At 39.0% G+C, this 21,941-nt stretch overlaps 1 protein-coding gene across 1 annotated transcript in view; it reads left to right on the top strand.

Annotated features, from left to right (window-relative positions):
- Rdh10 (retinol dehydrogenase 10) overlaps nt 1-21,337 on the top strand; it is a 28,710-nt gene extending 7,373 nt beyond the window's left edge. The window contains exons 3-6 of the mRNA XM_026397308.2: nt 16,690-16,788; nt 17,981-18,126; nt 19,774-19,905; nt 20,010-21,337. Coding sequence (XP_026253093.1) covers nt 16,690-16,788; nt 17,981-18,126; nt 19,774-19,905; nt 20,010-20,133 — 501 coding nt within the window. The 3' untranslated portion in view covers nt 20,134-21,337. The remainder of the gene's footprint in view (nt 1-16,689; nt 16,789-17,980; nt 18,127-19,773; nt 19,906-20,009) is intronic.
- Nucleotides 21,338-21,941: the final 604 nt, after the last annotated feature.

Raw genomic sequence — 21,941 nt, 5'->3', positions numbered from 1 at the left:
AAAAAAAAAAACCTTGAAAATACCTCTGCATTCAACTTTGAAATATAGAAAGGTGATCTCTATTCAGCAACTGCAATCCTATGGTTCCCCTCCAAATATTAATATTGCTTCACTTGATGTTTTTTTCAGAGGGGGTATAGAATCTTGGTTGCTATTTCTAAAAGCCAAAGTTTATCTGTAGATCCTTTCAATCAAAGAGCTGCATTTGGCCTTTATACGTGAGCAGCACATTGATCCCTGATTAACCAAAAGGGGGAAGCAAAAGCATTTAACTCTAGGCCTTTTATGTTCTGAAGAAATTTTGCATGGTAAAGGACTAAATCTGTCAAATAGCTAGTAGGTAATTTACTTCTATTGATACGTTAGTCAGACAAGATAATTGGTAGTTAATTAATAGACCACTTAACTTAAAAGGTTTCACAGTTTTAAAATACTAATTACTGAATTAGGCATTTATCTATATCCAAATGTCTAAAGTCTATTTAGTTAAAATCCATCCAGGAAAAGTAAAAGCCCACCAGCTAGATCTGAGTAATGTAGCACTTAAATGCATTAGTGCTACCATTGTACCTAATATCTCATGGATGGTCCCTAATCGTTAATGTTTAAGTTCTTATGTGATTTACTGGTTTTTAATCTCACATACTGTATTCCTCTTTTCTCTGGTTAGAGAAAGCTAGTTTTGTTTTTGTTTATTTTTTTTCCCAAGCCCCCTTAGGTTTAAAATGTTAAAAAAAAATCATTTCTAAAATATTCATATAAAATATTTGATAGTTGCTCCTCCATACCATAATATTAAGAATTTTAAGACTAAACCATTTTATATAATATTGTTTCCTTATAGGATGTTATTAAGGTAGATACTAAAAACTTAGAATTTATGGCCTATTTTTAAAGTCTGCTCTAGAACTGGTTTCTGTCATAAGTAAATGTCACATGCATAAAAATTTGAGCTTTCAAAATAAAGACTTTTAATTCTTGAACCAGGTTGCAAATTGGCATAGTTTGTCTTATTAATTCTTGGTTATAGTCAAAAACAGGAAAAGAATCTCTTTTTGATGGTAACTGCCTGGATAGCTGGGACCGTTTATCTGTATGCACAAACTAGGATCACATGTTTATTGAACTTTAGTTTCTGTGTTTGATGTGTTACATCAGTAACTTGATGTAATAATAATAATTTTTGCTAGGCCCTAATCTTTTGTACTAGAAATCAAAATCCACAGCATGGAAAAGTGTCTCTTTATGAAATTAGTGTGAGTAGGGAACCAGACATTAAACCCTATGAGAAACTTCCCCACGTATTTGATCTGTGTTCTAATCTGTCTAGTTATCTCAGTTTGGAAAATACTGCAAAGTAACCAATGCCATCATTTCTAAGCTATATGAGTAGAAAGTGGTGCTCCCTCATTGCCAAATGCAGTGTGCAGCTTGATCTTCCACAGAACGTGACCATCTCCTTGAATCTTGAGTGCTTTAGTTTCCATGAAAAGTCACCTTTCTGTTCTTCTCTCTGCCTTCCCAGTCCTCTTGGCCTCCCCACCTTTGGAATGTTGGCTCTTTAGGATTGTGTGCTCGGACCAGTTGTCTCTGTACACCTCTTCCTAACTGCGTGAAATCAGCATGTCACAATACGAAACTAACTCCTCTTTGCCCCTTCTTGCATTCCCCAGTTGGTCAGTCACGAGGCTTGAGAACATCGGCATAATCTTCAGTTCTCTACGTGGGTCACCAAATCCTGACTGTTCTATCTCGCCACCGTGGACTTTAACTAATCCCCTTCTTTCCATTCCCACCCCTTCATGTGTACCTCCATCACCTCTCGCCTAGACTCAGAGCCTCTTAACTTCTTTCTCTGTTCCCATTTTTTGCTCTTCAATCCAGGGTTATCTAAGTAGAGCTGAGTTTGCTTGAAACCCTTGTGTGACCACATGACTCACAGTCCAGCTCATTAGCATGGCATCTTGGGCCTTTCAAAGCTGAATTACACCTGCCTTCCCAACTCAGCACCTCATACAGCCCCTGCTGTACTATAAACTCCAGCCAGGCTGCTCTTTACTGTGCCCCAAGAGAGCCCTGTGTGCTCATGCTTCATGGAAGAACCTTTGGCTGGCTACTCTGCCATTTGAGTCCCATTTTATTTGGAGACTATAGAAGTTGATTAGTATAAAAAAATATATATCACTCCTGCAAAAGAAAAATACAAATTGCAAGTATTTTCATGTTGACTTGACAGTAACTTTATATATTAAGGTGGTAGCCCCTATAAAATAATCATCAAATCCTAGATTCAAGGATTAGTCCCTTCTTGTTTGATCATGGAATGACAGGGGCTATTTGTCTCCATTCCTGAAAGCAAAGTTGTATTTGTTCTTTCTTGTTATTTTTTTTTCTTTTTGCTCCTTTTCTTTTACTGGTATTAGTAATTGAACTCAGGAGCACTGAACCTCTGAGTTATATCTTTAGCCCTTGTTTTATTTGAGACAAGGTCTTGCTAAGTTGCTGAAACTGGCCTCAAACTTGTGATCCTCCTGCCTCAGGCTCTTGAGTTGCTAGAATTCACGCCTTTATTACCATGCCTAGTCCTTCCTTATTCTTCCTTATTTCTCTATTTAGGACTTTATCCATTATCTGACCAGGTAGAAATTAATCTATAGGACATTTCAAAATGCAAGTATTCTTTAACTTATGCTAATGTATCACTGAGTAGCTTTTTCAAAAAGACTGAATGGAGAGTGCAGTAGCAGTCTTTAGCCATTCATTGCAGGACTGGAACCTAAACAAGAGCTACAAACCATATGGCTAGATATAACTGCTCACCTTCTCTCAATTCGTTCTCTTCCCTTAAATTTGTTTTTACGCTAATCACTTTTCAGATTTTCAAGATCTTTGCCAAGTTCCAGTAAATTGATTTAATAACTAGTGAATAGATAGTGGCAGTCTGAGAAAATTATTTTCAAGCAATTTAATAACCTTACTTGAAAATTGAATTTTTGGTAGGAAACTCCTTTTTTATTTAATGTTTTTTTCAAGTTAAGGAATAATTAATAACAGATTCACCTAAAATTTCTTAGTTTTTTCAGAAACTAAAATTAAGCCTCCCTCGTTTGTGATAAGTCACCAGTTTGCCTCTTTCTAATCTAGATATCTGCCTATATAAATGTATAGATGCTGTGATTTGTCTATTTGCTTTGTGTTTCACTATATTTAATAAGTAGAAGACACATGACTATGGTGCAGTCATAGCCATTAGAGCTGGGAAAGTGTACTTAAGTAGATCTAAGTCCTATAGACATGTTGAACATCACTAATCCAAACATCTGCAATCTTTTTTTTCGGGGGGGGGGGAACTGGAAATTGAATCCAAGGTGCTTTACCACTAAGCCACATCCCCATTCCTTTTTTTTTTTTTGAGACAGGGTCATACTAAGTTGCTTAGGGCATCACTAAGTTGCTGAGGCTGGCTTTGCAATCCTCCTGCCTCAGCCTCTTGAGCTGCTGGGATTACAGGCATGCACCACCATGCCCAGCTGAAATCTTAAACACTCCAAAATCTGAAAGTTTTTGAGTACCAACATGATTTCTGAAGTAGAAAATTCCACACTTGAGGTCACATGATGAGGTCAGTCAAAATGTAGACATACTAAATATAATGTATAAAATTGCCTTCCTGTTATATAAGGTATTATGAAACATAAATGCTTTGTGTAATTAAACTTGAGCCCCATCCCCCAAGGCATCTCATTAGGTAGATACAAATATTACAATATCCAAAACACTTTGGGTCCCAAGCATTTTGGATAAGGGATACTCAACCTGTACCTAGAATGTTTTTGGACCCCCAAACTGTACTATGCTGAAGTTCCACTAGGGGGTGTACTGGCAGGGTGGTTTTGCATCTCATTTCTTACACACAACCAGTATTTTCCTAAGAGAAAGGGGCCCTTTGTAACTAATCTTTGGAGTATGACAAAATTTCCAAAGATTAAGAAATGGGGAACTATTCTCTGCCTCTGTTGAATGAGATAAGTCCCATGTTTTGATCCTGTAATTCCAAGGATCAGATTAAAATGTGTTAATCTATTTTGGTTTAATTGGTTATTTCTTATCTCAGAAGTTAGTATAGTAAGTTAGCTATTCAAAGACCTATCCCTTCTTTTAGTTTCTGTCAACTGACCTAGAAACTCCTTTCAGGTTGAGGCCCATGTAAGCATAATTGGGAAATAACTCCAAAGACAGATGCTTTTAATTCTTTAAAATTTAGAGTAGGTAGATAGAACATACTGCTAGTCTGTAATATGGTAGCATTAGAAAATGAACCTGCATTGTGTCTTAACACCCTGTTAAGAGACCATTGTTGAGAAATAGATTGGCAGAGCATAGCCTCGGGATTTCACCGTGTTTACCTGATATACCTGGCCAACCAGTCCCAGTCACCTGGATTTATGCAGGTTCCCCAGCTCTGCTCCAGAGGGTACAGCTTTTCATCTGTAGGAATGCCAATGTCTTTTACCCAAAGTGGCCTACTCTTTTTTCTTTTTTACTTTATTTGTCAATTCTCTTAAAACCTAAGTTCACACCTGTCAGAGACCATTTTCCTAAATGCTCTGAAACTAAAATTAAGTGAGCCACAGGGGGGAAAAATGAATATCCTCTCATAATGATCATAAAACTTTCAACACTGCAGCAAATGCTGCTAGAATATTTAACAACCAAGGGCAATTACTGTGGAAACCTTGAGTGCTGTCAAATTAGCCCCTTACAATGACAAGTCACTTACAGTGAATTCACTTTTGGAAACAACATTACTTGGTCTGTGAAACGTTCAAAGGTCACACAAAGATTCGGGAAAGGCACCAGTGGTGGTGTTAAACATGGTTTGTTTTGTTTTGTTTTGTTTTGGTCTGGGGAAGTCACAAGTGTTTCTCTCTTATTTGCTGCTTGCATAAAATGTGAATTTCTTGCCTCTCCTTTAAATACCTTCATACTGGGATTTTTGAATATTAACAAGTTTCAGCTTCTTAGTGATATTCTAAGCAATGGGGCTCAAAATAACACTTCCCAAATCAGTGTAACTGAGAAAATATTTGTGGTGTAACTTGTGTAAACACATAGGTATTTCGAGGACAAGTGAAACTTAAAATTCAAAGCCTGAATTTTCCCACCTGCAAATTGTGATTAACATACTGCCCCCTACTGATTTCTCAAGGATTTTTTTTTTTTAAAGGGGGTCAGTTTTGCAATCTCTGGGGAAAAAAACCCCACAAAGTGTAATTGTTTTAAAATAATTTTTATTTGTAGTATTTCTACATTTACTGGATACTTCTTCATGAATTTTGATTCATAACTTAAATTGTTGTTCTCTGCTAGTAGAGAAAAGGGTTAGGAAGGAGGTGTGACTGGTAAGTGTTGTTTCCTAGCATCATCAAGGATTCTGGAAGAAAGGAGTGAGGTAGCTGAAGCAACTGCTTAGCAACATGCTCTCAAGTCTTTTTTTTTTCATGGTCCTATACTAAGTTTTAACCGGAAGTATGGTCAGGCTCTGTGTGGAGGGAAGGAAGGACTAGAAGATATACATAGTAAGAACCAGGAACTGCAGGAACTTAAAGAAGGAAACAACCTATCCAAAAATAGATAGCAATTAGAATTAAAATAGCCTGCAAATATATGCTTAATGAGCCTTGTGTACATTTACTATACTTTTTATGTAACACTTAAATTTACAAAGCACTTTTCTCATTTGAGCTTCACAGCAACTTTGAATTAAGTATTATCCCATTTTTATGGATAAGAGGTCCTGAAACTTCTGTAAGGTCACCACCAGGGAAGGAAGAAGCTAGGACCTAGACCCTCAGCCTGGGGCTTCAGGTCAGAACGTGTACAAATACCTACCTGGGCTACTTGTTCAAAGCTCCTGGTATAGTAAATTTTCCAATGAGTCACTTATGGTTTTTGCCCCGTGGTATAATGTAAGAATTAATCTTCAAATGTTGATTTTTTTTTATTAGCATGGTTAGCTTAGCAATAACTGATTAACTCTAGCTTAATATCCCCAGAAAGTTTGCTCTGTTTAATTAGACAAGCATGTAAAATTTTAGCCTGAAGAATCAATGCCACACTAGACTTTTATTACCAAAGCTCAACTCAGAGGTTTTTTTCTGAACCTTTTCTGTAATTTTCCATGACTGTATTCGAGGTAGCCAATATAGTACATCCTTTGTCACCCAGCCTCCTTCCGTTTCCTAGTGTGGGTGTTAGCTTTGGTAAATTGGACCTGAGAAGGTAGGCAATGGAAAGGGATCTTCTACAAGGACTGGCTTCATAAAGTTGCATAAGTGCTTGGGACCAAAATTTCAATAACACTGTGGTTTTAGTTTAGCTTGTTTTGTTGCCTTATCTCCTGGAAAATGTTAAACCTTTATTCTGTTATATAATAATCTTAGGGTATCAGAATTTCAGAAAGCTTCATAAGCTTCCCCTTTTGAGATGTTAACCATGGATTTTCAAAATTCTGCAGTTTGAGATGGTTGATAACAAGTCCAAGCTTAACCCAAACATCTGATTTATAAAGGGGTAATCTTTTTCTAGGTAGGATTTTCTCACAGACTTGCCAAAGTATGAAAGTTTCTGTGGTTCACTTGCCCAGGGAAAGGTGAAAGAGGGAGGTGCTGAGGCAGACGGGGTCTACGTTGTCTTCATAGGAATGTCTTCAAAGCTATGGATGAGAGGGAGAGGATTTTGAAGTCCTGAGGTCTCTTTGAGAGCTTCCTAGTGCTAAAAGTGGATCCAAGACAAATACACAGACAGTCCACAAGTTCTCACAGTTGTTCATACAAAGTGCTAAGGGCTCTTGACTTAATAATCACCATAATGGAGGTCAAGGGGCAGCAAGAAGAGAGATGTGAAGATTGTTCTGCCATTTTGCTGAATTTTGAGGAGAAACTGATCTGAAGCCACTTGAGATTTGGAGTAGACAGATTCCCCCGGCTCATTCTAGAACCCTGTTCTTGGCTTGTGGGCCAGAGTACCAGCAGCAGCAACAGCAGCAATACCACCTGGGGTCATATTAGAAAGAAAGGCTCTGGCCCCCTTCCAAACCTTCTGAATCAGTATCTGCATTTGGTCGCATTCCAAGCAATTCCTGTGCACATCAATGTTTGAAGAGAAACAGCTCTTCCATACTTCTTTTCCTTTCTACTTTCTCAATACCTCCCCCTATTTTTCCCTGAGTAAACCAGCCCTTTAGGAATCCCGTATATGTGCCAGGCATGGTTGCACATACCTTGGGAAGCCGTGGCAGGAGGATTGCAAGTTCTAGGCCAGCCTCAGCAACTTAGGGGGACCCTGTCTCAAAATAAAAAGGGGTGGGGTACATAGATCAGTGGTGAAGAGCCCCTGGGTTCAATTCCCACTATAAAAAAAAAAAAAAAAAAAGATGGTACATGAGGAAAATGTCAGATCCTGCACTCTGGACCCCACCCTTTTTCTTTTCTTTTTTTTTTTTAAGAGAGTGAGAGAGGAGAGAGAGAGAGAGAGAGAGAGAATTTTTAATATTTATTTTTTAGTTCTCGGCAGACACAACATCTTTGTTGGTATGTGGTGCTGAGAATCGAACCCGGGCCGCACGCATGCCAGGCGAGCGCGCTACCGCTTGAGCCACATCCCCAGCCCCAAGGACCCCACCCTTATCTACATTTTTGTTTTAAATTTGGATTAAGGTCCAGTATCTCAAAAGAGTGAGTCCAGGTGTTCTTTTGCTCACTACTTTCCCTAGTTGCTGTGCCCGTAGCCATGAGCAGCATGGCAGAAGGTAGGGATCGTGAAGGGTTGAGTTCTTCCTGCCCAGGACCAAAATAAACTTCTGGAATTAATTTGTGGGAGGTCAGGGACCTTGCAGGTGTTGCTGTGGATCCCTTCCAGCCTGGGGCCTGGCACATTGGGAACATTCATAATTGTTGGATGACTGAGGAATGGTTCCACATAGTCTTGCTATACTTAAAGGGAGTAGTAGTTTAAAAGTATACAAACTTGGTGCTGGGATCGTGGCTCAGCAGTAGAGCGCTAGCCTAGCACGGGCGGGACCCAGGTTCGGTCCTCAGCACCACATAAAAATAAAGGCATTGTGTTGTGTCCATCTACACCTAAAAAATAAAAAAAAAAAGTTTAAAAAAGTATACAAACTAAAGTGGTAGGATTTTTGAGCCCTTTTTTTTTTTTTTTTGTCTTCAGTGTTGGAGATCTCAGGGCCTCATACATGCTGTGTAAGCACTCTGCCACTGAGCTACATCCACAGGCTATATGGAGCCCAGTTTAAGTTGTGCTTCCCCCCCACACGCACACCAGCTTGGAATGTATTCCAAAACCTAGAAAAATGTCATTACAATGTGAGAATTAGATTTGAGGAGAAAACCATCACTGAAGTATGTGGAACTTGGTTTGCTAATGCCCACATCCCTACTAGATAGTGGGAGCCCTCGAGGGGTCAGTTTTGCCTTCAGGGGGACATTGGCAATACATTTTTCTTATCAGACTAGTGAAGCTGCTACTGGCATCTAGTGGAGAGAAGAGGATGCTGCCGAAACATCCTTGAGGCCCCAAAAGCCCCCCCAGGGCATAAAATAACCCAGCAATAAATATAATGGTGCTGAGACTGGGAAACTGTTCTAGAAAACTGGGTCTCAAACTTTCTACTTATTGGAGTCACCTGGGGAATGTTTCCTCTTACTGCCTGATTTCTCTCCTTTGGAGTTTCTGGTATAACTGGTCTGGAATGTGGCCTGGGCACCAGGAGTTTTATAATTCTAATGTAATTCTAATGTAAGGCAATTCTAATGTATAGCAAAGTTTGAGATCCACTTATTTAGAGAAAAGGTGGCTTCTGCAATCATTAAAGTTCTCTAAGAGGTTCAAAAAGGTTTATTTATTTATTTGGGGTAATGCTTAGCTCCATATAGGTACCATAAACCCTTATATATATTAAGTGACTTCTAAGTATTATATATAGTGCATGTTCAGGAAAAAATTTTTAGGAGTAACCTCTTGATTATGTCTATCCTGTTTTTAAGTAAAGATTTGTTGTTGTTTTAAGCTCACTAGAAAGCAGGAAAGAATTTGAACTATTTGCACTCATGAATTACAAGGGCTGATGATCATGGGGACATTGCTGGGTTATGCTCTTGGAAGGGGCAAAGGCGCCCTGCCACTTCAGATGGCCCAGCAGTGGTTAAGCTGGCGTGCATGTGCTTGTGCCTCACGCAAGTGGTTACTGGTCACTAGAGCAGAACCGAAGCCTCTGCCCTTTGGAAGATCTGTCTTTATTACCATTTCTGAGAAATGATGTGCATTTGGGGCAAAGCAAAGGGATTAATGATAGCCCCTTGTTTGGCAGGTGATTTGGCTGCAATTTTGTGGGTTATTTTCTTTATTCCATAAAGAGTTATTGAGGTGGGGGAGGGGCCTGGGTCTGAGCGAGATCATTGAACTCTCCTTTGATCATCTCTGGTCCAGTCAGGGGAGGATCAAGGGAAACAGCATTTTAAAAACAGTGTCCGGTGTTCATAGTTTTGTTGACACGTTGAACTGCCATGGGTTCAAGTAAAACAGAAAAACAACTATTTTGCACAGATAATTCGCAATATTAAATAGGCTGCATGAATTCAAGTTATATTATGTTAAAAGGCACAGCCATGACAACATATAAATGTTTAATGGCTAGATATTTTATTAATCACCAGGGGCTGGCAGCCACACTAATGGAGCTGATACCTTATTGAGTCATTTACGAGAGTCTTAGGCAAGTCCTACCTCAGTATTAAGACTTGTATTTTGAATGCACAGTAGGAACTGAAGAAGTCTTGAATATGAACCTAACATTTTTTTAGCTAAAAATCCTTGGAGATCTCCTCTTTTTGTCTCGCAAATGAGTTAAATGAAGATTCAGAGAAGTCAGGTAACAAAAAGAAGGTTGAAGCTTCAGCAGTCAGAACCGTGCAGATTTCTGGAATCCAAAGACCAGTGTACTTTCCAGATAGATTGAGTTTTAAGTCACCTCATTTCTGGTATATCTGCATAGCGAGCCCTAAAATATAAGGGATTATTGGGATCTGACTTGCAGCCTTGGGGTAGATTCACCCCATCCTTTAGCAGTGGGAAGACAAGTTAATGAAGCATTTATTTTTGCTGAATAACTAATGGTGTCATCATCTAGGTGTTCATTTGAAAAGCCTCGCTCTTTTATTAGCTTCTTGGTTGCAGGGCAACTGTAAGAGTATTCTTGTGCATGTGTGTTAAGTATTAACTGCTGATGCTGTTCAAATGTTAAACGAATCCCTGTAGCCTCACAATAATAATTTTTTTTAAAGGATGGTAAATGTAACATTGGTACAGATTTGATGACATATTCCTTGGTCTCCCTCTCTATCTAGAAAGAGATGTTTTGTCTCAGTCTGACAGAAATTAAGATGAACACTTTAAGTCAGAGACAGTAGTTCCAGGCTTCAGTTATCTTGAGGCTATTTTGCACAATTAGGAGATCTTTCTGTATCTGCAAACATAGCCAAATAGGAAAAGGAACAAAGGCCATTGTGCAGCTGCATGAGTGTCAGAATGTCTCCTGTCAGCTGCAACTAAAGTAGTTAAAGTCAGTATATTGCTTGCCAACAAAGGTTAGGCTTTATCTCCCAATTATAGATAGTTCCATAGTGAAGATTGCCTTTTTGAAATAATATTGTGGTCAAAGTAACTTTTCTAAAGTTTGACCATTATATTTATTATTTGAAACCAGCAAAATTAAGAGTATTTAGGTTCATATTCCTCTCACAGGGTAACTGGTGGTACATCACCATGTTTAATCTTTGAATGCAGTAATGAGCAATTAACCTTCTTAACACAGTCCAGTCTATTTCCAGCACCTTCAAAGTTTGTGTGGTTGAATCAGTATTCCAGGAACAGTAACTGAATTCTCAGAGAAGAGTGCCACCAGATGTCATTTTAGCCTTGTAAATATTCAAGAGAATATTTGATTATGATTCTGACAAAAATAAGTTACTCTGCTGGCACCTCAGGCAAGAGGAGAACAGGAGGAAAGCTGTTTACCATGGTAGGGACAGCATAAAGCATAAGCACGTCCAGGTAGATATTTTTGTTTGATGGACTCTGTTGTATTCTCATTTTCAGATCGTACAAAATGCTGTCATTTTAGAGATCTGAAAACCTACATCAGCATGCCATCCTCTATATGTGCCAGTTCCCATCGTAATATAATTTATAGCTCTCTGGAAATTAATGTTTAATCTGTTTCTTGGACATTCGAATAAGAGACATAAACTTCAAAACAATTCTTTTAAAATACTGTCACTAGACAGTCATGCAAATGCACAAAAATCCAACCTAAGGCCTTTTCCTACTGTGAAAAATTAACCGTGATTTTCCCTGGGTATAAACCTAGGGCTGTTTACAGATACAGGGAATGCCTTCTGGGTGTTTTACAGACACCATCTCAGAATTTCAAGTCCGGCTTTGCTAGACACCATGTTTCTTCACATTCTCTTTTGCTTAACTTTCAGCTAATTTGTCCTGACACCGCAGCTGCAGGCTCTGCACTGCACAGTCTGTCATTAAGAGCACCAAGAGTGATCTGCAGGTCAGAACTGTTGGAAGTTAATTTGGCGTAAACCCAACTTTCAAAGATTTCTCAAGCTATGACATGCCATGTCTATGTGCAGTCACTTACACTTCTGTGTGAGAAGTTCTTGCCCATATTATAAATGTGACCTTTACAGGTATCTTTCAGAGGGCCCAGTGCTTTGAAGAGGAACCCTGAGGAGCTATGGAGATATCAGACTTGTTAAATGTGTCTCATAGGAATGTCAGTGTTCATTTAAATGTCCTTCTTTCTTTTTCTTTTTCTTCTTCTTTTTTTTTTTTTTTTTAATCATGTAAGCAACCCTGTCTGCTGGCAGCAGATTTTTAACCTTGTGATAAAATTAATCACAAATAATCAAAGTTCTACATTTACCCTTTACAGCCAGAGTCAATTATTACGATTTTTTCTTTTTTAGCAATTAAGAGACCCTAGATCTCTTCCAACTCTAAATTCTCTAAACCTTCCTGGTTCAAATATAGGTAACTGATATTGAGACACACCCCCCCCCCCCGCCCCTTTAGATCAAGAGTTACTCAGATTTTCTTGATAAAGGACTAGATCTCCTCTGTTTTCTAAACATTCAACTAAGAGGACACAGAATGAAGTACAATTCTGGGTGTTTGGTTTAGCCTCCAGCAAACCTTGCCAACCAGCATGGGTGCCAGCTAACTCTAGAGACTGATTAAATGCCCTTCCTGTAGGGATCCCATCATGCTTGTTAAGTCCTGATCTAGATAATCTGTCCTTACAGTTGATCTAACGCAGCAGTCCTGGGGCAGTGAATTATCTGACTCTCCCTTCTCAGATCCTCCATGGCAGCATACCCATGAAATTCTACTCACACCGCTTGGGTGTGCATTTCAGATTTGCCCTTTATGTTCTTCTAACAACTCTTTGAGACAAAGTTAAAGATCATGAACCTTAGCTTGAACTGACTGGTGTCATGGCAACTAGAACTTCACCTTTTGCTGGTCCCCACCTCGTACATGCTACAATATTTGTGCACATTAATAATTCATTGCAAAGTGCCAGATTTCTTTGTTCTGTCAAGCTGTGTCAAGGACCGAATATGCTGTGCTATCTCAGATGTCATCTACCAGACTGTTGAGGGCAGGAGTAATTAGAAAGGAAAACTAGTTGGGTTACTTTGGAAAATTCCTGAAAATGCAGTGCTTTCTAGTCACCCATTTATGGCACTTTTTTCCTTGCAAAGTAAGGAACAGAATTAGTGTGGATTGAGGTTTATTTAATAATGCACCCCAGATCCCAGGTGGGGGTGGGCGTGTGGAAATAATGTACAAGGAGTAATTGCTCATGTCCATTCAGGCATCAAGAAATGATTAACAGCCTTAGTCACATGCCCTAGGGTCCAGCAGGACCCCAAGCATGGGCTTAAGAGAAACCCTGAGTGGTCCTGATGTGGGTGCTCTTGCCCAGCTTGCCTCTGATCAGCATAGAGTGAATGTCTGGCACCTGTTTTGGAAAACAAGCAGTCTGGGTCCCACAGCTGCTGGCATTACCTGCAGGGTTTCAGCAGCAGCTCATGTGTTGTTGACAGCCTTAGAAGTTGTGGTGATTGTGGTATTACCTAAGATTGAGTCTTTCTACATAAAGAATATGGTCTTTGTCTTCAAAGGTACACTATGCACAGACACATTGGATTTCATTTATAAAGAGATCAATTTGTTCCTATTTAGGCAAAGAAGTCATGTTTTAAACTGAACTTTGGCCCACTACTGCTTTAAATTTTTTTTGTAAATCCTCCCTCTCCCCCCCCCAAAAAAAAAAACAAAACTTTGAATTAAAACAAAGTAACCAACTTGTGTCACACTTCACTAGCTACTTAAAGTTGAAACATATTTCCCTGAACAATATGTTTATAACCCACAACTAGAAAATATTTTAATTATATAGCCGATTTGAATTACTTTGCTTCTATTTTTTCTTTCTCTCTTCTTTTTTTTTTTTCTCTTTCAATATAAAACCAGTATCTTAACTCCCCTGCAAACAATTATGGGGCAGGGGCACAGGAGCAGAATCAGAACCAAATCACATTCTTTGGAATGTGAATGTACAGCCCTCCTGCTTATGTGAGAGAGAAAAACTATAGAGATGGTTTACATTTGATGTATCAATTTAACCCAGTTTAATCCTGGTGAGTTTAAATTCTGCTTAGGGACAGGAATGAGACCAAGTCCTGTTTTACCCATCATTACAAGGCCAGATCGTGACACAGTAACCGCACATAACACATGTTCAAGAATGACTAGTTGAATGGAGAAGTGAATACCACCAGACTCATTGCAGGGGAGGGGTGAGGACTTTAATCAGTTTCAGAACCTTGCAACCAATTAAACTTAAAACACACTTAGGAACTTGTTAATCTTGTATCACCTGCCTTTATATGCTGCTGAGGATCTGGGTTAGTCATTTAACACCTACAGGCAGAACCTCAGCACATGAATATGGGGAACTCATTAGAACCAGCCCACTCTGGTGTCTGTGAGTTACTAGTCTGCCTGCCGCCAGCTGGAGTTAGGATGGACACTGGCCACAGATGCAAGCAGCTCAGTGAATCAGATCTGTCAGGTAGCCAAGTAGCAAATTCTTACTTGTATTTTAAATTGTGTGTAATTTCTTAGGATTTAATACTAAGTTCCTATATTTACCTGTATTAAGAACTTTTAAAACAAAAAGATAGAAAGGACTCTCTTCTAACACTAGGCAAATTTTAATATAGATGACTGTGTGACTTTATTACGAGTCTAGTGATATGTGGCATGATCCTGTCTCCATGCCCAATTGTTGGCTGATGTGAGCGCTCTGAACAGATTGGAGGTAGGCTAGGCTAAGCCCTGAAGGTTGATAGTTTGGGTGTATTAAGTTTAGAAGCGTCTATCCTTAGAAGCAATGCCTGGCTAACATCAAGAATAAATTTTGTACTTTTTAGTTAGTCTAGGAATAATTCATCATTAGTCAATTTATAGACGTGATTTCTTAGGGATATGTTTTTAAGCTTAGCTTGGAATATAGAAGCTTTGTGACGTGACTTGATTTCAGTTCTGGGATATAATGGCCATATTATAAGTTATAGAGCCTGAAGTTGAACTATAATGACCTAAATTACCAGTTCCCGGCTTTGGGGGGTATAAGGCAGACCAGAGTTATAATTACTGTGATAGTTGCCCTAACAATTGCCATTTGCAACTCTGAAGACAAACAATCCAGCTGAAACGTGTGCTGGGCCCGTGCAGTAGTGAGAGGTGAGCACGATCACAGGGTGGCGATTCTGCCTTAAAATTTGTAAGACTGACCTGTGTCATCCAGCTTGGTCTGACACAGCCAGATAAATAAGTATAAAACAATTAATCAAAACATCATAAAAGCTTGTAATTATGTGTTAGGATGAATGGTACCAACTATGTGTCTTAGAGAGAGATGGACAAAGTCAAGCTGGTCTTGAATAATAGATAATACAGGCGGGTGCATGGGCTGGGAGTGAGCTCCATGTCAGAGCACATGCTCATTCTGCACAAGGTCCTGGGTGTAATCCCCAGCACTGCAAAGCAATAGTAATGATGACACTCTAAATACTTTCAATAAAGGATTATTACAAAATAAAGGATACAATTAATATAAAGCACCTGAAATGCATTACAGACTGTATAACTCTTTGATCACTGTCACACTTTGGCTTATATAAAAAGGGATTGGGAATATAGATTCTTGAGAAGAATTTATAGGTAAAAGTGTGCAGGTGAGCAGAAGCATTAAGGAGACCCAGACAAATAAGGAACAAGTCCGGAATGGGGTACTGAGTGATGACCCAGGAGACAGACAGGGGAAGACCTTGAAATGCTTTATAGATTCATCTGGCAAATGTTCCATGAATTGGAGTGTGGAAAGACTTCTGAATTAATGAGATTGCTGGTTTTAATTTTATACATGTGAAAGTTATCATAACAAACTAAAGATTCATCCAAAAATTCAGTGAGTCCTTAGCCAAGAAATCTCTGAGAAGGGAACTCTTTTTTTTTTTTTAAGTCTGCTGTGTAGTGCTTTGTTTTTTAACTTCATAAATCATGGGAAGCTGTGTTGGCAGTAGACAATAACTCAACAGTGGACAGATTGCTCTTTTCCTGCTTTCTTTTAAGAAGCAGGTTATAAAACTGTTGGGAGCCTGGTAGAATAGTTAATAGATCATCTTAAGTAATTTGAAGGATTTTTTTTTAATGCGGTTCTGCATTTTGAAGGCAAGAGACCGAAGGGGAAAGAGAGTTTAGTAAGAAATCGGTGCCATCTCTGATTTTTACCACCTCAGTGGATCTGCCACATAGTCTGCCACCTTAAGTGGCCAGTCTCCTGCCTCTGTGGGATTTACCTCAGAGACCCCCACAGTGCAGTTTGGTCCTTTGAAATTCTACAAGTTCTTATCAGTGTAGCATTAGCATCATGGTATTTTTTTTCATTAAAATGGTTGTGTATTTTTACCATTTTCTACATTCTAAAGCACTTTACCTTCTGCTAGTGTGCACATGAACAGTGAACCTTTTGATGGTGCAGCAGCTCTTCATTCCCGGGGCTATCACTAATTAGATGTAGCGGTAGGATAAGCATTTATACAAGGCACCTGCTCATAGGGAGGCTTCAGGTCCTCAGAGCAGATGGCTGCGCTGAAGTGTCATGAGCGTAAAAAGATCTCTGCCCTGGGAGTCACTTTAGATTAACAGACAACTGTCACTTAAAGGTGGTAAAGACTCTTCCACTAATAGCTTTCTTCTCATCTCTAGGCATTGTCCCCCAAAGTCCTCGTGTTACCGTCTGGTTGGTCATGGCCTCTAATGGCCCTGTCATGCCAATGATATGGTACTGAGTTAACCAGACACATAAAGGATCTTCTCTTTTTGGGAAAATATAAAATGTTTTTAAATGAATTGGGACGTATAATATTGTATGGGTCAGAGTTTGTTCTGTGACCCTGGATTGGGTTTTAGAGGAAATTCAGCAGGTCACTTCTAAAACTTGAATCTTATCTTTCCTTTCAGACGACTAAGGCCTTTCTTCCTACGATGCTGGAGATTAATCATGGTCATATTGTGACAGTGGCAAGTTCCTTGGGATTGTTCAGTACAGCTGGAGTTGAGGTTTGTCAGATATAAAGCATTTCCTTCAGATACCCCGTGATGAACACCTCACCAGAGTACCTGCTGCCTGTACATTTGTGGAAGTGTCCAGTTGGCGTGCTGAATATAGGATGTTTCCCAATAAACCAGGGCCAGCTGTTGAAATGGAATTATACCTCTTCTGCCATAAAATCATTTCTACTGGCTTGACAAAGTCGCAGCAACAAGAGAAGTAGATGGGCCAGTCCTAAGTGTACCCCATTTCCATCGGCAGCCTTGATGTTGGTGGGAGGCACAGGGTCAGGAATGGAACCATGGAGAGCAATGGTAGTGCTGTGGGGAACAGATAAATGAGGCCAAAGGTTCACGTTCTGTTTTCATCATCTTGCCAAAAGTGAGCTGCCTTGTGTTGGCTCATCAGACGAGTTGGTTATGTTCAATATCAGATCTCTGCATTTTAAGTTTATAATAGTGAACTTCATCAAACCCTGTTCCTCACCATGTTGAAATTATAAAACATACGTAAACTATTGTTCTGTGCTGTTTGTCTTATGGGTACCTATAAATTGAAAAAGATAATTTCATGCATATATGCAAAGGAACACAGAATAGATGGCTTCTGCATTCAGGAGATTTTTATTTCCATTCCTAACTTAAAGTTAGGTCATGGACAAGCACTCTGTATTGTGTGCCCTTAGGTTAAGTTCTAGTTTAAGTTTACAAGCTTTGATTATCATTTTCATTTGAATTTCACCCTAAAGAGAAAGTCAGATCATAACAACTTATAACCTGAGCTAGACTTGCCTTTGTTCTTCTTGCATTAATTTAAACAAACAGGTTTTTCAGTCTCCTTCACTGAACAAGAGACCATTTGTAAATTTTCCAGACACTTCAAAGTGAACCTCTCTGCATTTTTAACTTCAGCCTGTTAGCTTTCATAGAATCTTTGGCAGTAACTTCCCCAAAGTAATTTGATACTTAGTAGATGTGGCAAAAAGCATTCATCTGTTTCTGCTGTTGCTTTGAAAATATTATTTCTGCACTGAACCACATCGGATATCTGTCTTTTAAAATGGTTTCCTTTTCTTCGCTTGGCCACCTATAACCTTTTGTAGCAAACATCTAGCCGGGGAAGATAGAACCAGGGAAGCTTCAGGTTGTCTGGATTTGGACATGTTCTTAGCATTTCTGTTATTTCTCCTCTCTAACTCAGGATTACTGTGCCAGTAAATTTGGAGTTGTGGGTTTTCATGAATCCCTGAGCCATGAACTAAAGGCTGCTGAAAAGGATGGAATTAAAACAACCTTGGTTTGCCCTTACCTGGTAGACACTGGCATGTTCAGAGGCTGCCGAATCAGGTGAGTGGGAACATATTACGGATAAAAAGGATAACACTGGGGGAATGTGTGGAGTTGGATTTTCAATCCATCTTTTGCTTTAATTGTCATTTGACAGTTAACCTGTAGTTAATTGGTCAGGGTTAATTGGTTTTTAAAATTGTGTAAGTTTGGCAAGCAGGAGACCTGTGCCACACTAACAGTAACTTTCAGAAATTAATTCAAGAAGCATTGTATGTATGTAGTAAGTGGCTTTTCCATCCCTTCAGGGAGAAAGTGTAAATATCCAGGATCTTTCTTACAAGCTATATCCTCAAGAGTTATTTTCTCTTAGTGTTGGTAAATAAGAATACCATAAGAAAAATTCTTAATATAACTTTGGTTTAGATATGAAATAGTGTCCCTGTCACAGAGGAGTAACATGCCTTTATTCTAAAAAAGACATTGCATATTACATTCCAGATTCGGAAATTTCTCTTTTTCAGCAAGTGTATGTTGCTAGATTGATTCTGACAGAACGAGAAGAATCATTTAGATTTACTAAAGATGAAATGAAAGACCCACACACTTAGAAAGAAGCACATGGGAATATAAATGTCAAGTTCCATCTGACTCACGTTTAGCAGAGTAAACACAACCACGAATCATTAAGAAGATACTTGTGAAGACACGCTTACTTTGAGATCTTCGCTTAAGTGAATCTCCCTGTTGGTCGAGAGCCATTCTTAACACATACTGAGCCGAACAAGCAGTGAATTCTGTGGAGGGCAATTTGAGTCATTCCAGTCTCAGACTGACTCCAAGTCTGGACTGAGAAATGAACTCTAGGGGGTAGGGATGCAGTTCAGTGGTACAGCACGTGCTCAGCATGCATGAGGCCCTGGGTTCCATCCCCAGCACCAAGAACAGAAAAAGAGAAAGTAGGAACTCTAGCTCCTTTTCTTGCATGTGTGCATGTGTCAGTGGATATTGGTTTGGTCTGGCTTTTTTCCCCCTTATGTATCTAGAACCTGTTGCTGGAGGTCTTGAGGAGTTCTGTTTCCTATTTAGCACAGTTGTATGTGCAGACGTCCAAAGCTGGGGTGGGAGAATAAATGCTAAAAGCAATAAATCGTGTTACTATGCTATTTCAACATGTAGCATAAGGAACTAAACTGTAGGGAGGATATCTGTGTGCCCTTCATTTCAGAACTCCCTAGAGACTATATTTTAGCTTTCCCTGTTCAGGGGAAAGGTGCAGACCTATTATTTCACTCAGAAAGGCTATGCCAGTGTTTACATGCTCACATTTTGGCTACACCTAATCCTAAAAGCTTTGCCTCTTGTTGGGGTTTAATGCTTGTTATGCCAGACACCTACTATTTCTACTTAAAGGAAAATAATATGAAATACATCTTGAAGCATCTTAAAAACACCACCTTCTCACTTTACAGAAAAGCAGACCATTTTTGCTTTTTCCCCCCCTACCTTGTTTTCCTTCATACGTAATCAGATATGTTCATAGTAGGAAAATTTGGGGGGGAAAAATCCAGAAAAGCACCATAAAGAAAGCAAAATGTACCCCATACCTGGTCATTCAGATAATGTCACAATGTTTTAAAATATGTATTTTCAATATTCACTATTGTTTAATACTAAATTTTATTTTTTAACATAAAACATATATAGGAAAGAAATTGAGCCCTTTTTGCCCCCCCTGAAGCCTGATTACTGTGTGAAGCAGGCCATGAAGGCCATTCTCACCGACCAGCCCATGATCTGCACCCCCCGCCTCATGTACATCGTGACCTTCATGAAGAGGTAACTGTGAAGGGCTCTTCCTCACTGACCCAGCCTTTCCCTACCTGCCCCAGACCCTGATTAACTTGAGGCTTCGAGTTTGTAACTGTGACTTTCCATTTCAGCATCCTTCCTTTCGAAGCAGTCGTGTGCATGTATCGGTTCCTAGGAGCAGACAAGTGTATGTACCCTTTTATTGCTCAAAGAAAACAGGCCACAAACAATAATGAAGCGAAGAATGGAATCTAAGAATCTTTTTGTATGAAATATCATTTCTATCAGAAGACGATCAAGATGTTTCAGTCCAGTGCACATCAGCGTTACTGACATTCTCTGGATTCTAACCCCATGTTGACTTTTTTAAAAAATCAACTTTTAAAAAAAATAAAGTGTAAATTAACTGACTAGAGTACTTGGGAAGTGTGATCAGTCAAAGTGAGCTAAGCTTGTTGTTAACAGGATCCTTTAGACAGGACCCTAAAACCAGTCTGATCTTTAGACAAGCACTGTGTGACATCTTTGAGCTGTCATTATTTTTTTTAATGAACAGAAAGTCTAGAAATGATAACTACAGTGTGTTTCACATGTGTGATTTTTCTGAATTCCCATAGAGTTTATGCATTCTTGTTAGTAAACTCTAGCCAACTGACATCCTTGCAACTTCAAGGACTATAGTGCTATATTTTCTCATCTTTTCTAAGTTCCAGTTGTGTAAAGCCTGTGTGGCTTTTTCATGATGTCTGTATGTTCAGCTCTTTTTGAAAACGAATTTTGAAATCTCCATCCATTTGAAGCCAGTGATGTCTGAGCATTACAGTAAAGATGATCAGGCCCCATTCTTAAACTCACATTGACTAAAGTATTAGATGATTTTTTTTTTTTTTTTTTTTTTTACATTTGACCTCTGAAATACTTCATTACGTATCTGGAGACCTAGTTATCCAAAAAGACACGCATTTTCTACCTATGAATTTTGCTGCATATAGAAAGTGCCCTTTCCTCAGGAGTTGCTGTGTTTTGTGTTTTGGGTTGGACTCTTATCTAGAGTACACAGCAGCTTTGCAAAGAACCCATTTCTAAAAATGGGAATTTCTACATTAAAAAGTCCCCATTTTTGTGCCAACTATGATTAGTGAGGGGGAAAATCTTATTCTATGGAGTATGTACGGAAGGGTGTAAAGATTCCTTTGGAAGGTTTATTCACATTGTAGAACAGCAAATGACATTTTTACAGTATTTTTTTGTAAAGCAAACTATTTTGTGCCTTGAATTTGGTATATGTGTATTAGTGAAACATTGTAAAAGTGAACTTCTACCTCTGTATCTAAATGTGTACCATCCACTTGTAAATTACTATGAACTATTATGTGATTGCTTTTTTTTTTTTTTTTTTTTTAGAATGTCTTGTTTAAATAGTGACCAATGTTTAAGGCTATTAAAATAAGCCAACTTTTACTAATTGGGAAGTTTTATAAAGGACTGATTAAATTTAATTAAATTACATACCAGTGACTGTGATTATTATCAGCAATGTTGTAAGGAAAATCATTCTGTTCTTTTTCTTTCATGCCATCCATACATTGCATGGTTAAATAAAAATGTTTGAATGGGATAGCATTTGGGAACAGACATAATAACCCAGGGTATCATGCACCCAAATTTCCAATGTTACCATCTACCTATGTAAGATAGCTTCATCAAAGGCTGCTTGTATTAAAGTGGGAGGACGGGGCTGGGGCTGGGGCTCAGTGGTAGAGTGTTTGCCTAACATGTATGAGGCCCTGGGTTCGATCCTCAGCACCACACGCACACACACACAAAAATTAAAGTGGGAAAACAGAAATACTCCCATTACCTGTGTTGTCTGGCTGCACCACAGATCAAACCTCACTGGATCCATGTTCAGGAAAGGTCCTGGATCACTGCCAACCTTTTCAGTACGGTTTTAAGGAAGAGCTTCATCACCTGTTTGAATTTCTCTTTATAAATGATAACTAAACCCTGAGGCATTTACCAACAGAAGCCCTGGCTGCCTCTTAATTTTCAGTTTGGGATTT

The sequence above is a fragment of the Urocitellus parryii genome, chromosome 7 (genome assembly GCF_045843805.1).
Source record: "Urocitellus parryii isolate mUroPar1 chromosome 7, mUroPar1.hap1, whole genome shotgun sequence".
NCBI lineage: Eukaryota > Metazoa > Chordata > Mammalia > Rodentia > Sciuridae > Urocitellus > Urocitellus parryii.
The sequence above is the reverse complement of the archived record's forward strand: the minus strand, read 5'-3'. Positions and strand labels throughout refer to the sequence as shown.